This window comes from Ricinus communis, chromosome 6 (assembly GCF_019578655.1).
Source record: "Ricinus communis isolate WT05 ecotype wild-type chromosome 6, ASM1957865v1, whole genome shotgun sequence".
NCBI classification, from domain to species: domain Eukaryota; kingdom Viridiplantae; phylum Streptophyta; class Magnoliopsida; order Malpighiales; family Euphorbiaceae; genus Ricinus; species Ricinus communis.
Genome location: NC_063261.1, coordinates 24,086,870 through 24,105,972, shown reverse-complemented (window position 1 = coordinate 24,105,972; position 19,103 = coordinate 24,086,870). Strand labels below are relative to the sequence as shown.

The 19,103-nt window shown below is 29.5% G+C and overlaps 2 protein-coding genes and 1 non-coding gene across 3 annotated transcripts; 1 reads left to right on the top strand and 2 right to left on the bottom strand.

The window, feature by feature from the left end:
- The first annotated feature begins 2,740 nt into the window (after positions 1-2,740).
- Positions 2,741-5,075, top strand: LOC125370324. Its single transcript, XM_048375358.1, has 4 exons — positions 2,741-2,840; positions 3,303-3,434; positions 4,078-4,647; positions 4,708-5,075. The coding sequence occupies exons 1-4, from the start codon at positions 2,741-2,743 to the stop codon at positions 5,073-5,075; spliced, it is 1,170 nt and encodes a 389-aa protein (XP_048231315.1).
- Positions 3,133-3,240, bottom strand: LOC112536926. The gene has a single exon (XR_003080839.1). It is a non-coding gene; the product is annotated as a small nucleolar RNA R71 (small nucleolar RNA).
- Positions 5,076-14,962: 9,887 nt separating the features above from the next.
- Positions 14,963-16,483, bottom strand: LOC8277617. Its single transcript, XM_002533616.3, has 3 exons — positions 16,002-16,483; positions 15,770-15,875; positions 14,963-15,391 (listed from the first exon to the last, which is right to left on the bottom strand). The coding sequence occupies exons 1-3, from the start codon at positions 16,032-16,034 to the stop codon at positions 15,234-15,236; spliced, it is 297 nt and encodes a 98-aa protein (XP_002533662.1). The 5' UTR covers positions 16,035-16,483; the 3' UTR covers positions 14,963-15,233.
- Positions 16,484-19,103: the final 2,620 nt, after the last annotated feature.

Below are 19,103 nucleotides of genomic sequence, written 5' to 3'. Positions count from 1 at the left end.
GGGACATCCTTGTCTGATGATATTATTTTCTTGATTGATTTAATTACCATTCACTCCATTTTATTGAACCATATTACACAGTCTATCCTTTATATTTATTATCATATAAATTAAATATTTAATTACTTAATATATTTTTAAAAGCTAATTTTATTTTATGTAAAACAATTTTTATTAAAATTTAGTAATAATATTATAATTATTAATCATTGAAATGGATTCAAGCAACGTGAAATGATTTATCAGTGACAATGTAATTTTGATTTATATATTAAAAATAACATTACATGTTATCATTATTTTATTTATTTAAAGAAATTGAAAGAAAAGCTAGAACTTAAGTACTTAAAACAATCTCAATCATCATTCATATAAAGACATTGAATTGATCTTCTGTAGTAATCATATATTTGATTAAAATTTGAGTGTTTTTATGAGACATATAATTTTTATTTAATAAATTTTTAGTTTTAAGCCTATGTATATAGTCTGTTTGAGTAGATTATATTTAATTATATTCTTATTAATTGTGGTTAGTAAAATAAAACTTATATGACATCAATATAACTAATTTTAATAATAAATTAAATTTTATATTGCCAAAATTTTTAACTCCTAAATATTTAAACACTAAACAAATTTACCAATTATAACTATATGCATGTATGAAATAACTGAGGCTATATAACTAACAAGTTTTATAATTAAATCTGAAGTATTTTGTTAAAAAACTTATAAATGGCTAATAATTTTTATTATATAATTTAATTATAATTAAAGCCTTCAATTTATGAAACTGAAGTATAAATTTGAGAAAATAAGAATGATAAAACCATATAATTTAGTAACAATATAATGTAGTTTTTGTGGTTACATGTGTACCTAAGTCCTTCAATTATTTTATATTTATTTTTCTTTTACAGTTACATATGGTTTTTTTTTTATTAATTAATTAGTTGAGAAGTGAAAAATCAATTGGTCTAGTTATATAATGAGGTATTCTTTCAATTTAAACCAAGATTCAATTTGGCTTCTTAATTTATCATTTAAGTTTAATTTAGTCCATTTTAATCATTTCGACCTATTTAATCTGAAATATATAATTTTTAATTTAAATAAACCTCAAAATACATATTAATTATTAATTGGTTCAAATTATGTATAGATATTTAAGGATATTTTAAAGCTTTAATGATATATTTCTATATATAAAATGGTGAAAATATGTGTTTTGCCTCACTTAAGCTTAATTGTCTATTTTCAGGAATATTAGCAAAAAGAGGAAAATATGGAGCTAAAACAAGCTTAATGAGACATATTCGTATCAAGTCCCAAGACAAGCATGGACTGCCAATTATAAGGCCCAAGAGATATTTTAGTCATTTTGTATAATTATTAGGATTTACATTAAGAGTTATTTATGAGATAGTATTTGGTGGAGATTAAGATACTTAAAGTCTTATATATTAGATAAACTTATATTAGTATACTCATCTCTAGAGAGATTTCTTTAGAGGAGGAATCTCCTCTATATAAATTTCTGCAAAACCCTAAAGAGGAAGGGAGAGGAAGAAAAAAAGAAGGAGGGAGAGGAAGAAAAAAAGAAGGAGGGGAGTTTTCTCCTCCCTGCTCTCTACACCTGCCACCATTATTCTCTCCATAATTCTCTACAGTTTTCCATAAACATATAGTTTAGTTTTCATTACTCTTTTTAGGATCTAAGAAGCTTTTCAGGAAGTGGAGACTGAGGACCAATCTTCTTCCTACTTGAAGAAATTCTTGATCTAGAGGGAGTTTTTACTTTTTTATGTCTTTCTATTTAATACCATGATCATTGGGTTAAATATGTTAGGCTAGTTTTCATATGTGTTTAGTTTAGTCTTTTTACTTTTCTATAAACCTTGTTATTTATTTATTTAATGAATGATTTCTTTATCTTCATATCTTTATTAGTTTCAGTTATTATTGTTAGTTAACCATCATATTAATTTAGCAATAATAATTGTTATGAAAATCTTTAGGTTTAAAAGTATTAGAAACACAATCTTTACTTTAATCTATGTTGGTATAAGAAACCTAAGTTGCATCATTAGCTTGAGTAATTTAGGGAAAAGGCACATCACCATCTCATTCATTAGATCTAGGCTTAAAGTAAAATAAGGAGATTACTAAGTAAATGGCTAGATTAAATACTACTTTTAGCATATAGTTTTAGATCATAAGCATTTGCATTTGCATTGCACTGCATATTTATTTATTATTTAGTTACTTTACTTTATGAATATCATTCTCTCAAAATATTGATTTAAAGTGTTTAGATTTACTTGTATTGTTTTGTGTTGATAATTAGTCTTTAAAATAAGTGGCCTCATAGTTTCTTGAGAGATCGACCTCATGGTGAACTTATCCTTACTATAGGAACGGTTCGTGCACTTGCAAGTACTAAAAAAGACATATCAAGTTTTGGCGCCGTTGCCGGGGAACTGTGTCCAAATTTATTATATTGATTGATTATTAAAAGTGTCTTGTATTTGTTAGTTTGTTTTATGTTTTGTGATTTATTTTGTTTATGTGTCTTTGTTTTGTTTGTTTGTTTTGTGTTTTGTTTTGTTTATGTGTTTTTATTTTATTTGTAAATTTTATTTTTAAAATTTTATTTTTAATATGAAATTTTCTTTTATTTTGTATGCTTAGCAGGAAACAACTAAAAGAAGAATAATCAACAGAAGAAGTTCATATCATGGCAAACCCACCAAGAGAAGTAGGAGCTGAAAGGCGAATGGCTATGAAAGATTATGCACTGCCTACAATTGGTAACACTACCTCATGCATAGTTCTAGGTAATACATCTAGAAATTATGAACTTAAGAGCATTCATTTTAATATGCTTCCTTCATTTTATGGTATGCCTAGTGAGGATGCATTAACATTCATTAGAGAATTTTATGTCATAGTTCATACTTTCCCATTATCTGGACTTAATGAGGATCAACTAAGAATGAGGTGTTTCCCTTATTCATTAAAAGAAAGAGCAAAGGCTTGGTTAATGACCTTACCTCCTATTTCTTTGAGAAATTAGAATAAAATTTATCAAAAGTTTATGAGTAGATTTTACTCATAGCAAAAGACCAAAGAATTAAGAGGTGAGATTTCTAATTTTTATCAAGAGAATGCTGAATCTTTTCATGAAGCATGGGATCACTTCAAATCACTTTTATTGCAATGCCCACACTATGGATTCCCACTCCTAATAACTAACCAATCATTTTATGATGGGTTGACACATCAATATCAATGTATAGTTGATAATGTAGTTGGGGGTGCTATGTTAGAAAGGACACTTGATGAGGTTTATAACATTTTTGAGATGTTAGAAGCCAATTCTCAACAAAAGAGTGTGAGGACAAAGAGAGTAGAAGTAAATAATGCAATTGGTTGAATTGACTAAGCAAGTTAAGATGCTTACTTCAACAAAAGACTCACCAAATAATGAGGTATGTGGTATTTGTGGTATTTATGGTCATGGTGCTAATGTTTATTCATCTTTTGATAATTACAGAGAAAATATATATGATCAAACAAATTTGATGGATTCTTACCAACCCATACATCTTATGAATGATCCTTATTCCAACATATATAATACAGGTTGGAGAAACCATCCAAATTTTTCTTGAAAATATAATGACCAAAATCCACCACAATTATTGAGAAATCAAAATCAACCTCATCACCAAGACCAATATTCTCAATTCCAAAGGGACTCCAATCCTTTCTTCAAGATCAAGAACAAACTCTTCGATCTAATGAACAAAGGAAGCCAAGTTTGAAAGAAACACTTCAATCATTTATGATGGCTTCTCATGATAGGATGGAGAGGAATTAGAAAAAGACAGATTCCATTGAGGCTTCACTAAAATATTTAGAAGCTCAAATGGAACAAATTGTTGAAGAGCTCAATAAAGAAGAACTATCAAGTCAACCTGAACAAGCCAATTATCATTACTACTATTAGAAGAGGTGAGGTTGTCGATATTATTGCTATGAAAACTGAAAGGAATTCTTGTTCTTATGCAGGTATACCTAAAAATGATGGATTAGTGCAAATCAATAAGGAGAGCATGCAAAAAGAAGAAAAAGTAGAGCCTAATCTTAGGCTTGAAAAGAAAGAAAATGAAGTATTTTCTAGACCTGAATTTCATAAGGCAGCTCAGCCTTATAGACTACCTATTCCTTTTCTAAACCAACCAAAAGAGAGCGAAAAAGACAAATTTTTTTTTGAAAATATTGAGATGCTCTCTAAAGTTAATACTAACTTACCTTTGTTGGATGTTATCAGGAATAAGCCAGCTTATACAAAAAATTTTGAAGAGTTGAACACGAGCAAAAGGCGATATGCGAACAATAAAAAAGTACAAGTAGCAAGTGTAATGCTTCAACATCAATTGCCCCTTAAGATGAAGGATCCTGGTAGCTTCACCATTAATATTATAATAGGTGACAAAAAGGATACAAAAGTCATGTTAGATTTGGGAGCAAGCATCAACTTGATGCCGTATTCGATGTATGAAGTACTTGACTTGAGAGAGTTGAAGCCTACCACTATGTCTCTACAATTTACAGACAAATCAACAAAATATCCTAAAGGTATAGTGGAAGACTTGCTAGTATAAGTAGGTAAGTTAATAATTCCAGTTGATTTTATAGTACTTGACATGGAAAACACACCAGCAAGGGATAAAAAGCAAACCATACTCCTTGGTAGATCTTTCATGGCAACTACTAGAACTGTGACTGATGTGCATGATGGAAAACTTACCATGACAGTTTTAGGAGAAACTGTGGAATTTAAAGTGTTTGATTTTCTAACTTTATCTCCTAAATCTACTATTGATAAGTGTTCATATAATTACTTAGATTTTCTTGTTTATGAACAATTATACAATGATATTCTATTTTTAATTGACAAGAGTTTTCGTGACACTTTAGATATTCGCATTAAAAGTATAAAGCCATACTTGAAAGGAATGGCTTATGACGAAGAGGTGGAGTGCGCGGATGAATGTCCACCATGAGCATAATCAGGAATATCTAGCTATAGACAATAAACTTAGCAATTGTATTTTTATTTTATGCATTTAAGTTATTATTATTATTGTTATTTTAAATTTTTATTATTTATTATTTTCTTAGTTTTTATTTATTTTATGTTTATCTTGTATGCTTGTATTTGATCCCCAAAAAGGTAATATGTCACCATGAGAAGCAATTAAAGCTCCAACAAAAAAAAATTTAAAAAAATTGAGCAAGCCATGTTGTGGCAACGAATTTTCACACGGGCCCGTAGTAGCTAGCGGCAGAGACGATACGGGCCCGTAGCAGCCAGCGCTAGAGACAACACAGGCCCGCAGCAGCCGTGGGTCGTGGGAGAGGAAGCCGCAGCCTGCCGCCGAGGCATGGAGGCCGCGAGCGAGGTAGTCTGCCCGCGGTGTCGCCATGAGGAGGAAGCAATCCAGCGGCCACATGCCCGCAGACACGTGCAGCAGCAAGACACGAACGCAAAGCGAACAAGCGGGCCCGCAGGTGTAGGCGAGCAGCAATGACGTAATCAAAAAAAAAAATCTTTTTGAGCAAAAATTAAAATAATTAAATCCAAAAAATTAGGATAAATTATGAATTATTTTTAGTTAAAATACTCTCTTTTAAAATTAAACATATATCTATCTCCTCCACATAAATAGTCATATCATTGATCTAGGACTTTATTTTAAATTTTATTCTAGAATTTATATTTATTTATTAGGATCTAACTTTTAATTATCTTAGGATTTAATCTTTCTATTATGTTTAGGATAATTATTATTTTAATTCTTTATTATTTTTTTAAATTTTTATTTCTTTATTTCTTTTATAATTATCAATGATGTATGTTCCAGTGTGCTTCTAAGGTTTGGATGGTGGAGATCGGAATTCAAGTTCATGGTTTACTATGCATTGAAAATTCTAAGGGAGTATTCTATCTTTTTCCTCTCTTTTTGTTCTTTATTTTTTCATATGCAATGACATTGAGAACAATGTCAAATTTAAGTGTGGGGGAGGAAAATAGAATATTTCTTCGATTAAACTTTATACGTCATATACCATGAGAATTAGCAACTTTGGTTAATCTTTTGCAAAATTTTAAATTTTTCCACTCAGCTTTTTCTTATTGTTCTATATAAGAGTCGATGAAAGAATGCTATTATGTTAAAATTCTTGAACTTTTAAGTTAGTTTTTAACATATATAAATATGAACTCATGAGTTATTTGCACTTAAATTATCAAGTGTTCATCTTTTATATATGGATATGATGAATAGTTTAGCAACATTCGACATGGGTATGATTAGAAGTGTATGATTTAGATTATGATTTTCTTATTATTAAATTGGCTTGCCTAAGTTTGTGAGATATGAGATAGGCAAGTTTAAAGCTCTAAGTTTAATACCTCTACTATGCTAATTTTACTTGCTTAGTAACCGGGGATCTTCACGACCAATGTCGATTTTCGCGTAAAAAGGCAATTAAGATTATGAGCGTGCAAAGCATCTTGATGTATGTTTTGTTGAGTAACCAGGTGCATTCATTACCCATATTTGTATTTGCGTAAAAAGGCATAACATCTCAAGAAAGAAAGAAGTACCCAAGTATCAAAAATTAAAATCCAAGAGGTATAAAGAAAAGAAAAAGTATAAGAGCTTCAAAAGCAAGTAATAAATGCCTATTGATCTCTTGTTTTTGAATGAAGGTTTTGCCTTTTTGAATAGGGTTATGATAATTTGGATTATGCATCATAATTGTATCCTTTGAAGATAAGTTAGACTATTTGTTGTGAAACAGGTGTGAAGGATTGGATGCTTGTGTCTTTTGATTAACAACGATTGAGTTTATATTTTTAAAGAAAGTTATTATGACTCAAGTGTTCTTGGGTTGACATGATCTTTGCATTAATGAGATTCTTTTGAATAATATCTTTAAGCTGAGTATGAATGTTCTTCATGGTTGTAACACCCGGAATTTTTATATATTTAATAATAAGTTTTTATTTAAGTTAATTTTAGCTTCATTATTATTGGGTTTAATTTGAAATGATTTAATGAAAAATTTAATATTAATCAAATAAATGAGTTATTTTCTATACGCAATTAATTTGAAATTTTAAGAAATTATACAAGTAAATTATTTGAGAAATGATTATATTTTGGTTATTCAAATTTTCCCAAATGCATATTTATATAAGTAAAATTATATATTGGAAAATTTTGGAAGAAATTATAAAGGATGTTTTTATAAAAGAATTTTGGGAGAATTGGTATTATAATTGATTAGTAGTATTAAATTTTAAGTTGGAAATTGATAATTTAATTTAATTGTGTGTTAGGACTAAATTGGAAATTTATTTTGGAATAAGGATTGAAAGTATAATGTTATTTTTATGGAGTTTTAATGGAAATTTGTGAGTTTGGTATTTTCGTCAATAAATATGTCGGTCAGGGGTATTTTTATAATTGTGTATTTTCAATAATTCGGATTTGGCCCAAATTAAATAGTTAGGGGCTTAATTGAAAGGCTAAAAAGAAGTTTGGGGGTCAAATTGGAATTTTGCGGGATGAAATTGTAAGTAATTAAGAAAGTTGAGGAACCAAATTGTAATAAGGAAAAGTTCAGGGGTCAAATGTCGATATTGAAGGGAAAGAAATAGGGGAAGAAGAGAGGAAGAGAGAAAAAGCGGGGCGTCATGAGAAGAAGGAGGCCGGTGTCTGCGTCGTCGGCGGCCGATCCGGGCGTCGATGCGTGGCGGCGTCGGCGAAGCAAAAGCAGCGTGAGGCGGAATCGCGCGACGTGGCGGCCGGCGTCGTTCGGCCGTTCGGTGGCCTTCCGTACCGATCTCGGTGGTGATCAACTCCCTTGGAGAGCTTCCTTTTGGCCGGTTTTGGTGGTTGGAAGAGAGTTCACGTGGAGGCGGCCGCATTTTGGGCTTTTCCGTGAGCTCCGGAGGATGGATGATCGGAGGATGTATCCCGACTCTCCTCCTCAAGCTTCGCGATGGCAACGGTTTCGTGGCGATCGAGCTTCGTTCGCGAATCGACGGTCGAGATCGTCCGCAAATCTCTTCAGATGATCGGTGTCGATCGAAAATCGGGCAGGATCGTCATCGCGTCGTTGTGAGTCCGATGGTGTGTTCGGATCGTCGATCGGACTCCCGTGGCGAGTCGACCGGCGATCGAGCGTCTCGGTAATTATCTTTGGCCCGTTAATTTTAGAAATTCTTGGTTTAATTGTGTCTATTGGATTATATTGTGTATTTGATGATATTGTGAGTCAAAATAATTATCTGTCGGTTGCACGCCTCGTATTTTGTGTGAGTCGGAAATAGTGAAGTTTGGGGACCCGACTCCGTTGTTTAAATTGTTGGATATTTGAAGTGTTCTTCCGGCAGTCCTGGACCCGTTTTTACGGGGGGGGGGGGGTAATGTTCGTGTTGTAGGGGAGGTTCTGCCGAATTTTCGGTAGAATTCTCCCGAGTCGAGATTCTTAGACAGTCAATCCTAGGAGTCTAGACCTAGGATTAATGATGGATTGTCTCAGCGTATTGATAAATTGTTTTCCGTGATTAGATTGTCGGTTCGTTCGGCCTCCCACCGAGGCAACGAGCTAGGAGGTCACCAATTCTGTGAGTTAAAGTCATTTAATCTTTGCACTATTGCTAGTCTGATTTTAATATGCTATTTAGAATTTGTGCTTAATATGATTATTAGTATCGCAAAATAAATGATTTCACTTGATTATTAATATTTGAAATAATATAAATATTATTATTATTATGTTATAATAAGATAAACGTTATTATTTTTCCCCTCACAAATTGCACGTTGTTTTACCTTAAATCTTTAATCTTCATTTCGATATGTGTTGGTTGAGTTCATCAGATAATGATATTTATTATATGTGATGATTGCGAATTGGGAAATGTGGCTTGTAGAACATGCCGCCTGGTGGGTTACATCAGGACCGCGTGCGCACCGGTAATGATTATGGACATAAGGTTATTATGGATTTGTTTGCCCTGATCGAGCATTGCTCTCTGGGCTGAGTTCAGTTGATTGCCGGAGTTAAGGTCCCTGATCGAGCGATGCTCTCTGGGCGCCGGCTTATTTGGAATTCAAGTGTTCAGGCTGGAGGTAAGGACCCTGATCGAGCTTGCTCTCTGGGCGCCAGTCTTATTGGATTAAGAGAGCCAAAATGGCTGTTAGATTTTGGGGTTTAGGGTTCTACCGAGCCACTCGTCCCGTAAAAGTAAAAATATATTTTTATTATTCATTTATTTATTTATTATGGTATGATTATAATATGGATTGTATTTACGTGCATGGTTGATATTTTGATTCGAATGATTAATATTTTTATGTGAAGGAAATAGTAGGGTATAATTATAGTATGGTTTAATATACTGATTTGAATAATCTATGTTTTCTGAGAAGAAGCAATAGTCTCTAGATTATTTGATTTTAACTCACTCTAGACCGAGTCTCCATTTATGTTTTTTCGGATTCGTGATCGCTAGTTCTCCATGACTCTTATTCAAACTCCTTCATCATCGGGTGATGTATTTGATTTGGTATGTAAATTGGTAAATCTTAGATTCTCCGCAGTAGTAATAGTAGATGTATCAGTTGTAAATTTTCTGAGTTTCAGGTCTCGCCTAGTTTTTCTGGCAGACCGAAGTATTTATGTAAAATGTAGCTATTAAGATAATTTGTGGTTTTAATAATATTAATTTGAGATGAGATTTGTTTAAATAAGTGAGTGTCAGGCTTACTACGGGTTTCGGTGGCCTTAAGCCTACCCATTCCCTAGTGCCGGTCACGGGCCCACGGGTGGGGTCGTGACAATGGTTTTTTGCAAAAGTTAATTCTTAGTTGCTATTTACTTGAGGACAAGTAAAGGTTTAAGTGTGGGGGTATTTGATCGGTCCAAATTATGTATAGATATTTAAGGGTATTTTAAAGCTTTAATGATATATCTCTATATATAAAATGGTGAAAATATGTGCTTTTGCCTCACTTAAGCTTAATTGTCTATTTTCAGGAATATTAGAAAAAAGAGGAAAATATGGAGCTAAAAGAAGCTTAATGGGACATATTCATATAAGTCCCAAGACTAAGATGCATGGATGGATTGCTAATTATAAGGCCCAAGAGATATTTTAGTCATTTTATATAATTATTAGGATTTACATTAAGAGTTATTTATGAGATAGTATTTGGTGGAGATTAATATACTTAAAGTCTTATCTATTAGATAAACTTATATTAGTATACTCATCTCTAGAGAGATTTATTTAGAGGAGGACTCTCCTCTATATACATCTCTGCAAAACCCTAAAGAGGAAGGGAGAGGAAGGAAGAAAGAAGGAGGGGAATTTTCTCCTCCCTGCTCTCTACACCTGCCACCATTATTCTCTCCATAATTCTCTACAATTTTCCATAAACATATAGTTTAGTTTTCATTACTCTTTTTTAGGATCTAAGGAGTTTTTCAAGAAGTAAAGACTGAGGACCAATCTTCTTCCTACTTGAAGAAATTCTTGATCTAAAGGGAATTTTTTACTTTTTTATGTCTTTCTATTTAATACCATGATCATTGGGTTAAATATGTTAGGCTAGTTTTCATAAGTGTTTAGTTTAGTCTTTTTACTTTTCTATGAACCTTGTTATTTATTTATTTAATGAATAATTTCTTTACCTTCATATCTTTATTAGTTTCAGTTATTATTATTAGTTAACCATCATATTAATTTAGCAATAATAATTGTTATGAAAATCTTTAGGTTTAAAAGTATTAGAAACATCATCTTTACTTTAATCTATCTTGGTATAAGAAACCTAAGTTGCATCATTAGTTTGAGTGATTTAGAAAAAAGGCACATCACCATCTCATTCATTAGATCTTGGCTTAAAGTAAAACAAGGAGATTACTAAGTAAATGGCTAGATTAAATACTAATTTAGCATATGGTTTTAGATCATAAGTATTTGCATTTGCATTGCACTGCATATTTATTTATTGTTTAGTTACTTTAATTTATGAATATCATTCTCTCAAAATATTGATTTAGAGTGTTTAGATTTACTTTTATTATTTTGTGTTGATAATTAGTCTTCAAAATAAGTGGCCTCATAGTTCCTTAAGAGATCAATCTCGTGGTGAACTACCCTTAATATAGGGACGGTTCATACACTTGCGAGTATTAAAAAAGACACATCAATTACACTCCAATTTTAGAAAATTAAATTTCTCTCCTATGTTAAGAGATAAAAAATGCATGCCTCTTTCCTTTTTTTTATTTTTCAATTCTCTTTTATTTTTGTTTTCTAACCAAACCAATACCTTTCTATTAATTTGTTTTAGCATAAATTATAACCAACAATATGTTCAATTGTATCAGATAATGAGTCAAAGTAATTAATAATAAAGATTAGATCTAAGTAAACTCAAGAATAGCTTCTTAAGTAGAAGATCTAAAATCTAGAAATAACCAAAAGATTTTATTAGAAACATAATGGTGTATAATTTCTTTTTGCCATTAAAAGTTGAGGTAATTAAGCTGTGTATTAATTACTTTGCATTATAGTTCTAATCATGTAGTTTTTCATCCTTTCTTTCTTATGAATTCCTTTATTGGTTTATTTTTGTTACAATCAAGTTAGCTTTAGTAATTGATATTTCTAAATAGAATATTACATGAGAAAAAGATATTCTAATATATTTTTAAAATAATTGGTTTTCTATAAAATGGTTTGCTTCATATAAAAATGAGATTTAATTGTAAAATAATTATATTTATCTTTTGTTTAATAGGTTGATTCGTTATGATATTATAAACATATAAATAAAGAAAGAAAAAAAAAGGTATTTTTCCTTCAGAAATAGTAAAAGAAAACAAAACAAATCTGTCATATTATTCTGCTATTAGTTATAGTGTATACACTAAGTTTAGATAATAATCTCTCAGAAATTAATCTACTATTAGTTGTGGTGTATATACTAAATTTATATGAATATCCGTGAATTCGGTTTATGCTACAGATACCACAATAATACTATTATTGTGGATGTTTTACTTTCTTTTTTTTTTTCTTAATCTCTTCGTAGTGGGCTAGTGTTGATATCTAGAAGGAAATTATGGAATCAAAATTAAGATGGTACGTGCAAAATGAATTCAAATTAACAAATCAGATTGAATAGGTTACTGGTTTCAATTTTCTTGGCTTTTTTGTTTTTTCAAATGGTTAATACATATAAAAGAAATTAAAGAGAATTAAAAAAAATAAGGGTAAAGAATTCATTTTTTGAATTAAACCCTTTTATTATTATTATTATTATTATTATTATTATTATTATTATTATTATATTGTTCTTTTATATATTTTTAGATAGATTTAGATAGGCGGGGCTCATACTAAGTTCACGAATATTGAATATCCATAAATATATTACATTCTAAAATTGAGTTGCTTTAAATTTTAACATCTCATTTAAAATTAAATTTTAATCATTATCTACATTAAGAAGTTAAGTAAATTAAATCATGATTTTTAACTTTCATTAAACATATAGCTATTAGAACAAATATTATGAAAAACATATAATGAACAATTTAAAAGGTGCAATAAATTTAAATATCTTTTATAAGTATAATTGTTAAATTAGATTTTATTTTCTTAATTTAAGTTGAAATCGAATCCGGAACTAAACTATGATTGAAATTTAAAATTCTAAACCAACTCAAAACTATTCTATCATTAAGCATAAACTAGATATTTTTATGATAGAACCGTTGATAGTTTAACTTCTAAGTCAACCACAAGATTACACGGAAATAAAAATAAAAAACACGACACGATAGATATGATATATAAATACAAAATTTTCTAAAAGATTAATAAAAGATATATATATATATATATATATGGCTATTCTAGATTCTCTATTACGTAATTATTTTTATTATCATAAAAAAATAAAAATTAGATAAAATTAATAAAATTAATATAATTGATCATGATGACAATTATATAAATACTATAGACCAAGAGAAAAATAATGTATAAATATATATATATATATATATATATATATATATATATATGTATATACAGATTTTTAAATATAAAACAACTAAAGATTAAGAATATTAATATAAAATAAAAAGTTAAAAATTATCTATAATAAAAATAAAATAAATAAAAAATTAAAAATCCTTTTAAAATAGGAAATCTAATTAAATGGAAATATTTTTTTATAAAAAAATTTTAAAATTTTTAAAAATAAATAAGAATTTAAAAAGATAATAAAAAATATTATTTAAAATTTCTAAAACGAGTTCGAAGAGTTTTGGTATTCGAAACATATTCGATCCAGAAACATATATCTATTTTAGAATTTTCATACAATCTAAACCATAAACTAGTGGAGAGCGCCAGTTTTAGCCTTTGCCCAAGTTCTACCAACGGATATTCCAAGTAAATTATATATGATGCCCTTCCAAACACAAAGTTATTGTATCTTTTTCCCCTCAATTTCTTGTTCCTTTGTATTATGTTCCTAAGATTTATTTTTAGAACTACCATTGTGTAATATTCTATTGTGTTGTGCTCTTTTCTTGAGGTGTAACAAGAAGTATAGCACTTTGCTTACGTAAGCCATAAAAGAAAACCCCCCTAAAAAGAAAGAGAAAATTGCATCCCCACATAGTTGGACAAAGCCAAATTTTCCACAGAACTAACAGAGTTGATCTTATACCCGATCATGATCATGCATGTTAGTGTAACTTAATACTCCATTCAAATTCACCCGCTAACCATTGTAGGATATCAAACAATAGTTTGTTTGTTTTTTTCAAACCATTAAAATAGATTGTTGGATTAAGGGGCTAAAGGCCCAAAGAAAATACAAAAAGAGTATGGGTATAAGAGGTGAGACTACCACATCCTTAGAACCAAGGGCCAAAGGCCCAAGCTACACCAATAAGGAGTTTTTAATCATTTTAAGAGAAAAACTCCAAATTCGTGGCCAATCCCAATCACGTTAGGATTTATATTCTTATTTATTAGTAAAATTTTAAATTGAGTCGGATTCTACGATTAGAATTTTCTTAAAATACGATTTTTTAGAATCTCATTTATGTAGGAGGTAATTTCTTATCAATTTCACCTTTCTCGATTGTGACAGATTGGCTTGATAGTACTCAATTATCAATAATAATAATAATATATTATTATATATTTAATCTGTATTTACTCGCTAACAATGATTGTTTTTTCACGAGTTTATAAATAAATGCATGAAATTATTAGTACAATAATGTGATATGATAGGACAAGTTACATATGTTGGATATTTATTGGTGGAATATAAATTTGATTTTTATTATTTAATTATTTTAATATTTTAACTTTAATTTTACTTAACAAATATACTTTTAAATAATTTTAATTTTAATTTAGTTTAAAAATATATATATATATATTATTTTTTTAATTATATTTAAATATTTATATGAAGTATTTCTAGATATGTTAAATAAAGTCATATATTAATAAAAATTTAAATATTATAAAAAAATAAATTAAAATGTCCAATTAAGAGATAGTAAAATAGTCATATATTCAACTTTACATTTAATTTTATTTTGATCAAATTTTTTTTATTTGTTTCATTTAGAACATTTAACTATATTTATATTCAAATTAATCACCTCACAAGTATAAGATCGATGGATATTAGAAAAACCAATAAAAATTATAATTAAAAAAATATAATATATTAATTTTTTATTGGCATGATGATTGTAATCAAAATTAAAATTAAAAAAATAAAAATAAATTAAAATATTTATGACTAAAATAAAATTAAATATAAAATTTAATAAATATTTATATTATTATCTATTATATTATATTAAAAGTTAAAATATTAAAGTTACTGGGATTAGGCGAATTTTATCTGAACGGGGAACCATGATATGTATTATATTTTCATAGATTCATGCATGCATATGTAGTAGCTATAAGGACCACATGTATATACAGGGAAAGCCATGCAAAACTAACAAAAGATGGAGACAGACATATCAGTTTTCTTGTAATCATTGTGATGTTTGGATCAGGATCTTTAGAGGGTTTCTTGTAATCATTGTGATGTTTGGTCATCAGGATCTCTAGAGGGTTCCAAAACCATTTTCTGAATCATTTGAGTTGTTTCTTCGTCGGACATCCTGTCATCTTTGCTTTTGGATTGAGCATACACCTCAAAGAATTCCTTGTTCTCTTTCTCTAATTCGTTCCACACTGCATATGCACACATTTAAACCATAATATTATCATCTCATGTACATAATAACATATATACATATATGTATCCTAATAGATATAAAATATAAATATTCTGCTTCCATTTATTAGAGATATAAAATTATTTTTATAGTTTTATCTATTCGCTCTTATGATCTAAAAAGTTTAACATATGAACTTTAGCTGTCCAATATTATTAATTAGATGTTGGATATGTAACAACATGAAACCAAAAAACTTTAACCTACCCTAGATATTGATCAGCGTGCATGCAGAAAGAAACTCTTTAGTCAATAATCAGCTTGTTAGAAAGGATTAAGAGTTTGGTGTCAAGAAAATCAGAATTAGAATTTCCAAGTAGAAAGGGAAGCAAACCAGTAGAAGTTATGACAGGGGTGATGTTTGCATGTTTGGAGAGAGCTTCCATGCACTCCTCTTTAGTCATGCGAAAGATCAGACATCTTTCAATAAGGTGCTGCACCTGGAAAAAAGGTTAGACCCATCGACAGCAAATAAATTAACAAATAATACAATCTCCAAATGATTAAAGCAACATAATATGATTGAAAGTATCAAAGACTAATGATGAATCAAGAAAGTCTAATACCATCCGTATATATGAAGCAGAAGAATCACCCATTATTCAGTGTAAGAAAAAAAAAGAAAAAAAAAACTTGTAATTATATGCAACTCATTAACAAGAAGCAGAAGGAAACATATAATCAAATTAATTGAGTTGGTGCAGTATTAAGCATACAAGTGGAGTGTGATGAAAAGGGCATATATAACATATAAGGGGAGGGGGAAGGGATGGTGGTGCGTGGATCAGATGGGGTACAGGATTCCCACCTGGGAGATAGAAGATAACTGGCTGGGAGGGATTAGTGGGTATTTGTCATTTGTTTGTCTCGCAGGATTAGCAATTGCGCAGCCGCCCTCCACGTGATTAATGGGTCCTTTACATCTAAACCGACAAATCCACTGCCTGTATACCCAGATAGCATCCTCCAACAGAAGCCTAATGATCCTCCTGTTAAAATTCACTACAGAGTGGAAGCACCATGAAATAAATAGAAAGTTGTTACTGGCCAGAGCTAATGACTTGTATACAAGTTATCTGACAAAAAAAGGAAGTTGGTGTGTAATGAAATGAATAATATAAATGCCTATAAAAGAAGTTTAGGTGATTTAAGTGATAGCAAAACTCTATACAAGTACTTGAACTTGAAGATTATTTGGTCGAGAGATTTGATATAATTGATAGTTATTTCTTACCGAACAACTATATTAAAGCATTTGGTGAAGACTTAAAGAAATAATAGTTGATAACTCATTTAATCTTAATCAGTTATTGATTGTATCAGTTTTGTTTTAAAATTTTTTCTTATCAGTTGATATCTAATTTGAATTATTTATTTATTTATTTGGACACTTATCCTTATTAAAATTTATTAATAATAATTTACTTTAAATTAATCTCATATAATTAAGTTTTTATATTTTAAAATAAATAATTATTATTCTGAAATTACTTTTAGTAGTTAAATAATTATAATATTTAAAATTAGAAATTTTTATTAGTAGCATTTAAATTTTTATTTTTAAAATAACTTTTAAAAATATTTTTAATATTATTGTGCTAAAAAATTAACTATAATATTTTTAATTATTATAAGTTATTTTTATTAATTTATATCATTAAATATAATGTAATATAACATAATATATTTAATGATAAATTATACCTCTAATAAAATTTTACTAAACTGTTTAATTTATTAGCCATCAGCTACCAGCTATCAGCCCCCAGCTATCAACTATTAGCCACAAGCTACCAACTGTATTGATCAGCTGAACCAAACGGGCCATTAATTAATTATTTGATTATTTATTCAATTATGTTGAAAGTCATTGTCTCTCTTTCTTAATCCTTTTAAAATTTTATTTACATCACTTTACTTGCATAAATTAACAATAAAGAACTTTTATACACTAAATCGAATTCCTTTTAAAATTTATTTGGTTCAGCCGATAGCTGGTAGCTGATGACCGATAAATTAAATCGTTTGACAAAATTTTATTAACGATTGTTGTTATTATGTTAAAAGACCATTGAGAGTATAATTTATTGTTAAATTTATTGTATTTTATTATAATATATTTTATGATATAAATTAATAAAAATAATTTATAATAATTAAAAGTATTATAGTTAATTTTTTTAGCTCAATTATATTATTATTAAAAATATTTATAAAAATTATTTTAAAAATATATTTAAATTTAATTTCTATAAATAAAATTTTCTAATTTTAAATATCATAATTATAAATAATATAATTATTTTGAAAACCGGAGTTAGAATTTCCAAGTAGAAAAGGAAGCAAACTAGTAGAAGTTATGATAGGGGTGATGTTTGCATGTTTGGAGAGAGCTTCCATGCACTGCTCTTTAGTCATGCGAAAGATCAGGCACCTTTCAATCAGGTGCTGCACCTGAGAAAGGTCATACCCATCGACAGCAAACTAATTAACAAACAAAATTAACCAAAAGCTAATTAAAGCAACACAAAAAGATTGAAAATATCAAAAAAGTAAAGACCAAATCAAGAAGAGAGTCCAGTATACCATGTGTATACATAAACCAGAAGAGTCACCTGTTAACTAAAGTTGTCACGACCCGATCTGTGGGCCCGTGACCGGCACTAGAGAATGAGCAAGCGTAAGACTACCGAATCCCGTAGTAAGTCTGCTACTCACTAACTTAATTAAATTTCATCTAATATTATTGATGTTACAATTTATCTTAATTATTAAATTCTACATATTTAATTCGGTCTGGCAGTTAAATTAGGCAAGACTTGAAACTATATAAAATTACAACTAATAAGTCTATTATTTTTACTGCAGAGAATCTAAAATTTTACAAGTTAAACATACGAAATCAATTACATCACCCGATGATGAATGAGTCGGGTTGCTAGATAAGAGCTGCGGGAAGACTAACAATCACAGATCTGAAAAACAGTAAAATTGAGACCGTCAGTCTCGAGAGTGAGTTAAAATCATATGTCTAAAATAATTACAAACACTTCAATAATACATTTATTTAATTTGAAATAAATATTAAGTCATGTAAAAATAAACGTGTCGTGTCATGCTTAAATAAAAATAACTTCCACATACTACGGGACGGAGTACCTCAGCAGAACCCTAATCTCAACAGTAACATCTCGACTATCTCATTCTAACAGAAATGGCGCCCAGAGAGCGAAGCTCGACCAGAGTCCTTAAATCCAGTTCAGCCATTTAATTATCACTAACATTCTTAGCCTTTCGGCTCTCTTACTCCAATAAGACTGGTGTCTAGAGAGCGAAGCTCGACTAGGAACCTTAAATCCAGTCCGGTCACTTATGTTTCGAAATAAGCAGGCGCCCAGAGAGCAATGCTTGACCAAAAACCTTTACTCCAGCAAATACACTCTACTAAGGCCAGAGAGCAATGTTCGACCAGGGCAAGTCCTAAATTTACCTTTTCAAATTTTTCTTTTTACCCTTTTGCTATCAGTCTCGGATTTATACTGGTGCACTCATCAAATAGCATATGCTTTACAGCCGTCCCGTCTTGAGTCAACACGACAACATAAAAACACAATGCAGTAAATGAAACATATATGAATAGTGATTAAATAACTAATTAAAATATTAAA